Here is a 10,000-nt window from a genome sequence, read left to right on the forward strand (position 1 = left end):
GTTTCATTGACAAGGAGTGGCCGTAGAGCTTAGCTGAGGGTTGCATTCGACTCAGCGCATCAAGGTCAGTCTAAAACAACCTCTATTTTTTCATTTGAACGGCCCCCTGAGTTTAGTATTCTAAACTGCAGGATTACCTGTCTCTTTACGAGTTGATTACTAGATATGTTTTGTCTTTTGGAGACTGGTTTCATTTGGAAAGGCCAGAATCGTATCACACATGTGATAATACCATGCAAGAGTGATTTAAATAGTATATGTAAGCAAACACACTCATAAATAGTACACATCAGTGTCGGCAGATTCATGGGGGGGCTGTTGTTTGAGGGACATGGTGGCGGTCTCCACTCTAGGAGAGACGCTCACTCAGTCTGGCTCCGCGACTAAGCCATTATTGTCGTTAGTAGGTGGTGTCCTAAGTACGTTTAAACAGAACAGGCACCACTGAACACCACCGAAGTGACTCAGCAGCAGTGCAGGGTCTCCTCTGGTGTGTGGCCTCCGGGCGACCTAACATCGATGGTTCCCTGTGGACTGCCGACGTTGGAACTGCGACGGACGAACCCGGGTGTGGCCATGTATGGGGGAATCTGAATGAGAGGCGTGGGAGTAATGCCACTGAAACGGCGCAGATGATGGGGCAGAAAAAAAAAAGTACACATTCGCAGGAGCGCTCACAAACACACACACATACACACACACAAACACACACACACACACACACATTTTCTCAATTTCTTCAAGGAGCCACCAAGGTGGGCTTTCCTGATAAGTCCTTGTCTTCTACAAAGCAAAAAGCAATAAGGAAAAACAAACTAAATGATAATAAACTTTGTTTTCAAAAATATAAATGTGTGTGTGTGTGTGTGTGTGTGTGGAGGAGGAATTTTGTTTAATGCCCTGTCACACATATCGGTGATTGAAGATATTTTGTTAAAGTATGTATGAATACATTTGAGTATTATCGGTTAGAAGGGGTGGGAGATGTGAATGAATGAAGGGTTGGGGAAAACTGGGCAAATTAGGGTGAAATGAGGGTGAAATTTGAAAAAAAAAAAATCTAAATACAATTACAGGAAATTACTTAAAGGACATCGTCAAAGAGAAGTCGTTAAACTGACAAGCGAAACAACTGATAATGAATGCAAAAAGTCAAAAACATCAACGTTCTCAGTCACTTGTGAAGACACACTTTCATGTACGTAAGACTTCATCAAGCTACAGTAAAAAATTATATGCTTAATTGTCAGGTTACTAAAGCATATGCAATTGACAGAACAATACTTGGTCCGTAATGAATTTGATAATAGTCTGCGAAGCGGACCAAAGTCTGAGAGTGTGTGTGTGTGTGTGTGCGCGCGCGTTGTGTGTGTGTGTGTATGTGTGTGTGTGTATGTGAGAGAGAGAGAGAAAGAGAGAGAGGGGGAGAGAGAGATTGCTTTATGTATAAGCATTCTGTAATGTTGAATGTTGTGTTCATATATTCAAAATATCTTTATTGATTCTTTCTGTTTTTACATTTATTCTTGCTTGCAATGTGTTAAGCGAATATGTGAAATGATGATTTCGATGCGTTTACATTCGTGTCTTCATCACATATTCAGTATCTGCTTTTACAACCATGTTTCCATGTTGTGAACTTGTCCGTGTTGTGATAATGCACCCAGCCAAGTTTCTCTAATCTGAAATTATAGTTGTTATAATGTTGTTTTTAATATCAGGCAGGTGGACCTACCTGTGAGATAGAAGATGGAGCCCCTTACCTGTGAGATAGAGGATGGAGCCCCTTACCTGTGAGATAGAGGATGGAGCCCCTTACCTGTGAGATAGAGGATGGAGCCCCTTACCTGTGAGATAGAGGATGGAACCCCTTACCAGTGAGATAGAGGATGAAGCCCCTTACCTGTGAGATAGAAGATGGAGCCCCTTACCTGTGAGATAGAGGATGGAGCCCCTTACCTGTGAGATAGAGGATGGAGCCCCTTACCTGTGAGATAGAGGATGGAGCCCCTTACCTGTGAGAGAGAAGATGGAGCCCACCAGTGAGATAGAGGATGGAGCCCCTTACCTGTGAGATAGAAGATGGAGCCCACCAGTGAGATAGAGGATGGAGCCCCTTACCTGTGAGATAGAAGATGGAGCCCCTTACCTGTGAGATAGAGGATGAAGCCCCTTACCAGTGAGATAGAGGATGAAGCCCCTTACCCGTAAGATAGAAGATGGAGCCCCTTACCTGTGAGATAGAGGATGGAGCCCACCAGTGAGATAGAGGATGGAGCCCCTTACCTGTGAGATAGAGGATGGAGCCCCTTACCTGTGAGATAGAGGATGGAGCCCCTTACCTGTGAGATAGAGGATGGAGCCCCTTACCAGTGAGATAGAGGATGGAGCCCCTTACCTGTGACATAGAGGATGGAGCCCCTTACCTGTGAGATAGAGGATGAAGCCCCTTACCTGTGAGATAGAGGATGGAGCCCCTTACCTGTGAGATAGAAGATGGAGCCCCTCACCTGTGAGATAGAAGATGGAGCCCCTTACCTGTGAGATAGAGGATGGAGCCCCTTACCTGTGAGATAGAAGATGGAGCCCCTTACCTGTGAGATAGAGGATGGAGCCCCTTACCTGTGAGATAGAAGATGGAGCCCCTTACCTGTGAGATAGAGGATGGAGCCCCTTACCTGTGAGATAGAAGATGGAGCCCCTTACCTGTGAGATAGAAGATGGAGCCCCACCCGTTGTCAAACCCGTCAGCACAGAGGTACCCGGAGAATATGAAGGTGGCGATGCTGCCGACCATGTACCCTGAAAACACACACACACACACACACACACACACACACACACACACACACACACACACATATATATATATATATATATAGAGAGAGAGAGAGAGAGAGAGAGAGAGACAGACAGACAGACAGACAGACACAGACAGACAGAGAGACAGAGAGAGATTGCTGTCAGCACTCCATGAAAACAATCCCACGAGGGCAGGCTCTCAGATGAGAACAACAACAAAATGCTGGAGGAAAAAGCCCAAACGAAAAGCATTGTCCTTACTTTCCTTTCCACTCTCAAAGTTTCGTCCGTGGGGCTTCATAATGAGAGCGGCTTGTCTGTAACACACGTCATCACCTACGTCTGACGTCAATATCAATGTTACCACAGAAGAGTTGTCAGCATAGTGCAGTAATCTATCTATCTATCTATCTTTAATAGATAATATATAGATATATATTTCATGTTAAATATTGGCAATCGTCAAAGAATCAAACTATTGAAAATAATGAAAAAATGATAATAAACACATAAATCACATGCGCACGCACACATACACACACACGCACACATACACACACACACACGGGCGCGCACACACACTCACACACACACACACACACACACACACACACACACACACACACATATATATATATATATATATATATATATATATATATATATATATATGTGTGTGTGTGTGTGTGTGTGTGTGTGTGTGAATCCTCAGTTAAATCCAATATATCCCAGGTCATTCCAAACCCAACTTCAGTTGTACCCAGCCACTCTCAGATCTTCTTCTTCTTCTTCTTTGCTGTCACACAGTTAGTCCACATCTGATGATAAAGAGCCGTAGAGCTTTCTCGACAATGGCGTTGGAACTAGCCATACTTACTGATTTCCCTTCTGCTCAAACCACAATACTTTCTTCTTCCCTGCTTTTCTCACCCCTCACTCTCTCCTTCCTTCCGCATTAAAAATATATTTTGTTTTTATTTTACCTGGGTAGGAAAATGAGTTCAATTCTGCTCTACGGATGCGAGACATGGCGGAAAACACAGACGATGCTGCAGAAGATTCAGACATTCTTCAACACCTGTCTGAGGCGCATCTACAAGATCCGATGGCAGGAGAAGATCCGAAACGAAGATCTGTGGGAGCGAGCGGGACAGGAACCAGTGGCCAAGCAGATACTGCGGAGGAAGTGGGGCTGGATCGGACACACCGTCAGGAAGCCAGCGTCCAGCATCACACGCCAAGCCCTGACCTGGAACCCGCAGGGAAAGAGGAAGAGAGGCCGGCCTCGAAACAGCTGGAGGCGAGATACCGAGGCAGAGCTGAAGCAGCAAGGGACCAACTGGACTGGAATAGCCAGAACAGCCCAGAACAGAGTGCGATGGCGAGGGGTCGTCGATGGCCTATGCTCCACCCCGAGCGATGGGCATAATGAATGAATGAGGAAAATGAGGTTAGTGTGGAACGTAAAGTCTGATCCTCAATAGAGTTGGAAATGGCTGTACCACATGTCGTTCTTCTTGATTTCCGTGCTGATCACACCACCACTTTTCTTCATGCATACTCGCTTCTGCATCCCTTTCTTAATTTTTGTGAATATTTTGATATCATTTTCTTTTGGCCCTGAGGACTGGATGTAAAAAAAGAAAGTATATGCATGCTTATTCCTCTTCCCCCAGTAATTAACCCTTTCACCGCCAATCAATTTAGAGTACAAAATTCCCTTGTGGTAAAAACACAGAAAAGACAGTGGCTAAATATAGCTGGGGATTCCCCCTGCGATGTATATAAAATATGACCTATCCTACCACCGAGCATTAAGAGCAGTAGGTTCATGGATAACAGCCCAATGAATGGTCACCTTTCAGTGACATGGGTCCTCTACCACGCCTGTGCATAAATGCGAGCTTGGCGGTGAAAGGGTTAAAAGAACCGCTCGTTCGTTCGTTCGTTCGTTCGTTCCATCGTTCATTCGTTCCTCTCCCCTCACGTCCTTTCTTCCTCACCCATAAAAGAAAAACAACCTGTTCTGAATTTACCTGAGTAGGCAAAGGAGGTGAGTCTGGACCGCTCTCCAGGTGGGGCCCACCTGCCACACATGGCGTGCACGGAGGGGAAGCACGACCCCTGTGACACACCACAGTATCCTGCAAGGCTCGTGGGATACGGTGCTTTTTATCTGTGCCCCCTGATTTGGGGACATTCTGTTTTCTGTGTTTCAGTGATGATGAATGACAAAATGGGGGTGATGCAGATGCTGCTATGGAGTCCATTTCGGTTGGGGGGTATGCGGGGGGGTGGGGGGGGGGAGGCGGTGGAGAGGCTGCTATGGAGTCCATTTGTGTTGGGGGTGGTGGTGGTGAAGAGGCTGCTATGGGGTCTATTTGTGTTGGGGGGGGGGAGGCGGTGAAGGGTGAAGAGGCTGCTTTGGGGTCTATTTGTGTTGGGGGGGGGGGGGCGGTGAAGAGGCTGCTATAGGGTCTATTTGTGTTGGGGGGGGGGGGGGTGTATGTGAAGAGGCTGCTATGGGGTCTATTTGTGTTTGGGGGGGAGGGGCGGTGAAGAGGCTGCTATGGGGTCCATTTGTGTTGGGGGGGGGGGGGCGGTGAAGAGGCTGCTATGGGGTCCATTTGTGTTGGGGGGCGGCGGTGGAGAGGCTGCTATGGGGTCCATTTGCGTTGGGGGGGCGGGGCGGTGGAGAGGCTGCTATGGGGTCTATTTGTGTTGGGGGGGGGGCGGTGGAGAGGCTGCTATTAGGTCTATTTGTGTTGGGGGGGGGGGGGGCGGTGGAGAGGCTGCTATGGGGTCTGTTTGTGTTGGGGGGGCCGGTGGAGAGGCTGCTATGGGGTCTATTTGTGTTGTGGGGGGGGAGGGGGCGGTGAAGAGGCTGCTATGGGGTCTATTTGTGTTGGGGGGGGGGGGCCGGTGGGGAGGCTGCTATGGGGTCTATTTGTGTTGGGGGGGGGGGGCGGTGGAGAGGCTGCTATGGGGTCTATTTGTGTTGGGGGGGGGGGGGGGCGGTGGAGAGGCTGCTATGGGGTCTATTTGTGTTGGGGGGGGGGGGGGCGGTGGAGAGGCTGCTATTGGGTCTATTTGTGTTGGGGGGGGCCGGTGGAGAGGCTGCTATGGGGTCTATTTGTGTTGGGGGGGGGGGGGGGCGGTGGAGAGGCTGCTATGGTGTCCATTTGTGTTGGGGGGGGGGGCGATGGAGAGGCTGCTATGGGGTCTATTTGTGTTGGGGGGGGGGGCGGTGGAGAGGCTGCTATGGGGTCTATTTGTGTTGGGGGGGGGGGGCGGTGGAGAGGCTGCTATGGTGTCCATTTGTGTTGGGGGGGGGGCGATGGAGAGGCTGCTATGGGGTCTATTTGTGTTGGGGGGGGGGGGGCGGTGGAGAGGCTGCTATGGGGTCTATTTGTGTTGGGGGGGGGGCGGTGGAGAGGCTGCTATGGGGTCTATTTGTGTTGGGGGGGGCCGGTGGAGAGGCTGCTATGGGGTCCATTTGGGATGGGGTGGCGGGGGGGGGGGGGGGTGGCGATGGAGAGGCTGCTATGGGGCCCATTTGGGATGGGGGGGGGGGGGGCGATGGAGAGGCTGCTATGGTGTCCATTTGGGTTGGGGGAGAGGGGTGAAGAGGGTTCTATGGTGTCTGTTTGGGGGTAGGCGGCGGTAAATGAAGAGGCTGTTATGGGGTACATTTGGGGGGTAGGGGGCGGTAAATGAAGAGGCTGTTATGGGGTACATTTGGGGGGTAGGGGGCGGTAAATGAAGAGGATGCTATGGGGGGCCATTTGGGGGGTAGGTGGCGGTAAATGAAGAGGCTGTTATGGGGTACATTTGGTGGGCAGGGGGCGGTAAATGAAGAGGCTGCAATGGGGTCCATTCAGGTTTGGGACCACTTGACAAGGCTGTGTACTTTCATGATACATCCCGACGTCATCAGGCTGAGAGATACAGGCACCTGCAGTGCTGATCAGGAAACGAGCAGCACCCTCAAAGACGCATCCCTTGAAGTGGATGACCCTAGACTGTATGGTATCAGTCTTCCCATTTGAGCCCCTAGCACACTCAACTGTGGGTAGGAGCCGGCCCGTAAAAAAAACAAACACCTTTGGTAGGTCTCGAGTCCCGCATCCTCCCAGTCGTCAGTCGGTGACGCTGACCACTTCGCCACAGCGGCATGTCAACGTGAATTTTTTACTACATCCGCAAAAGTTGCATGAGCGGAGTATGACCATGAAATAGGGGTTTGTTGGTGGACACTAACACTACACACCGCCCTTCACGGAAAAGACCACAGCCACGAACAACTTGACCTTAAGGGCCGATTGCCAATAGGTCATTAAACTCACCACCATGTAAGGATATAGTGCAAGAGCTCAGCCCTGTGCAACTTCCAGCCAGATTGTCGTGAATTCAGCTCTGCAGCATAAGATCTTGACAGCCTTTTTGGAAGTGAACGGAGATAGCAGACGTGGTTCTGACTTAGTTCAGGTATGTATAACTAAGGGGGGGGGGGGGGGGGGGGGGGCGGGGGGGTTAGGTTTTAAGAAATTGGGAGAGATCGATAGTTTGGGAAATTCGAAGCGGCTTGTCAACCATGAGTTTAAACCGAGCAGGTGTATCTATCGAAAAGGTAGACTGAAAGTTTTATTTGGTCTGACAAGCCAGCTCAGTTCTAATGTTTCACAGATGTGGATAAAGGAAGATTTGTTGGAAGGCAATGAACAAAATAAAATGAAGCTGAACACCATCTCCTTCTTATTCATCGTAGTAGTCATCGTCGTCATCAAAGAACGCATCGTCAACATCATAGCCATCAGTATTTATTGTATTCGGCGTTGCCGTCGTCGCCACTATCATTGTCATCATCATAATCTCCATCTGCACTGCCATCACAAATATCACTACCACCATCAACGAAAGCGAAGTTGTGCACAGAGCAATTATCTCAACCATTTCATTGTATTCGCCGTTGTCTTCCCTCTCTTCCTCTCTTCCTCATCCTCCTCTTCCTCGTCGATCATCGTCGTCATCATCATCATCATTGTTGTAGTCAAACAACTAAAGGAAGCTAATGCCCGCCCTTAGCATAAACTCTCAGGCATCATCTACATCATCATCATCACCACCACCACCATTACCTCCACCATCACCATCATCACCCCTCCACACACACACACACACACACACACACACACACACACACACACACACACCCTCTCCCACACTCACGGAAGCCAGCCCCATGATCACCCTCAGGGCGAACACGTAGCGGTAGTCCTGCCGGGCCAGAACGGGTAGCAGCACCGTTGCCAGGGCAACCACCGTCAGACAGGTACCCAGCACTTTCTTGCCTCCGAACCTACCCGCCAGCCATCCACCCGGAATTTGGAGAAACAGGTACCCGTAGAAGAAAGAGGAGAGGATGCTGGATTGGATGCTTTTGTCCCAGTCGAATTCTCCTTCCTGGAGATATAAGTGTAATAATGATTGATATTCATATTGCGCCAGTCTTCGGTCTAAACGTTTAATAACTATGGAGTCATTTGCACAAGAGCCTGCCTACCTGGGTAGAGTTTACTGACAGCTTCCTTGAGGGGCAGTATCATTCAGTCAGGCTTCAATCATGCGCGCGCGCGCGCGCGCGCGTACACACACACACACACACACACACACACACACACACACACACACATCAGAATGGATTTTACTTCAGAATTTTGCCAGGGACAGCTCTCTTATTGCCAATGGTTCTTTACCGTGCACTAAGTGCATGCTCAACACTCGGCTTATATCACAGATTGACGTAAGTTTACATTTGGGCCATCAGCAAACTGAGAGCTGTATTATCAATGGTTTCTCCAGTCAATGGGAAATCATTTTACAGCTTAGCTGTTTGTGAAAGGACTATGACTCTCAAACTAGGAGGCAAAATTGCACTGGCTCTTAGTGCTGCAGCCTTGTGGGCTAGCTGGCCTTTGGGGAACCATCCCAACGCCGACTGTCCTAAAACCCTCTTGGCCGAGAGAGTGGGGACGTAACTTGGGCAAGACATTCTCAACTATAATCAAATTCTAGACCAAATAGTCGGACAGCAGTTACCTCCTCTGCTGTTCTGATGGTCATAGTCGGACACAAGTGACTATCATATATATACAAGTGCATGCTGCACACCGGACGTCGGTTAATCCGGGCGACTAAAGTAAAAGAATCCAGAGCCATGGGGGGCTGCTGTTTGAGGGACGTGGTGGCGGTTTCCACACTGGGAGGGACGCTCACTCAATCTGGCTCCGCGACTAAGCCATTATTGTCGGTAGTAGGGGGCTTAGTAGGTGGTGTCCTAAGTACGTTGAATCAGAACAGGCACCACTGAACACCACCGAAGTGACTCAGCAGCAATGCAGGGTCTCCTCTGGTGTGTGGCCTTCTGGCGACCTAACATTGATAGTTCCCTGCGGACTGCCGACCCTGGAACTGTGACGGACGAACCTGGGTGGGGCCGTGTATGGGGGGGAATCTAAATGAGCGGCGTGGGAGTAATGCCAACGGTGCAGATGTGATGGGGCAGAAAAAAAAAGGAATCCAGAGTGAAGCGGAATGGGAGGGGCTGTGTGGTGACGGGCGGCTTACCTCTCTGAACGCCTGACAAAGTATTGGACTTTCAATCTGGGTTTCAGTCCCTGTCGCGGGTTCTGGTGGGTTAAGGGAGATCAAGGCAGTGCAAAAGAGACCAAAATGATGATTTTTCATGATTTGGGTTTTTGATGGATTTGGATTCTTGAACATCTCTTCTATCATATGCATAAGTTTTTCCACTGTAAAGATGTCTTTAACAATGAAACAATTGCCAGTAAAGATTGCTTGCTGAATCACGAAAGTGTTTATTTTGTTCAATTTCGACACGCAAGTCGTTAAGTTTCTGGCCTTGACAACATGTTACCTTGGACTTGCTCAATGATGAGTAAACCTACAACCATAAGAATTTGCATGATTGTTTTATGACATGTTATTGAAGTTTTATCACGAGTATGTATGAAAATATTCTCTGGGTTTTAATTCATAGCAGTTCCAATCTTTTTACCCATTGTAAATTTTGAGGATTTCGCAATACCCAAAATTTAAAAAATTCATCAAAAGTACAATAATTAAAGAATCAACACAGTCTCACGTGAAAATGAAGATAATGTCATTGTGTACCAAG

General features: G+C 48.8%; 1 protein-coding gene across 1 annotated transcript in view; it reads right to left on the reverse strand.

Moving 5' to 3' along the window:
- The window catches only part of LOC143302002 (sialin-like), a 28,861-nt gene that overhangs the window by 15,797 nt on the left and 3,064 nt on the right, over window positions 1–10,000 (reverse strand). The window contains exons 3-5 of the mRNA XM_076616486.1: window positions 8,032–8,265; window positions 4,839–4,926; window positions 2,707–2,802 (exon numbers count right to left, since the gene is read on the reverse strand). Of these exons, the coding sequence (XP_076472601.1) occupies window positions 2,707–2,802; window positions 4,839–4,926; window positions 8,032–8,265 (418 nt within the window). The remainder of the gene's footprint in view (window positions 1–2,706; window positions 2,803–4,838; window positions 4,927–8,031; window positions 8,266–10,000) is intronic.

Source organism: Babylonia areolata, chromosome 28 (assembly GCF_041734735.1).
Source record: "Babylonia areolata isolate BAREFJ2019XMU chromosome 28, ASM4173473v1, whole genome shotgun sequence".
NCBI lineage: Eukaryota > Metazoa > Mollusca > Gastropoda > Neogastropoda > Buccinidae > Babylonia > Babylonia areolata.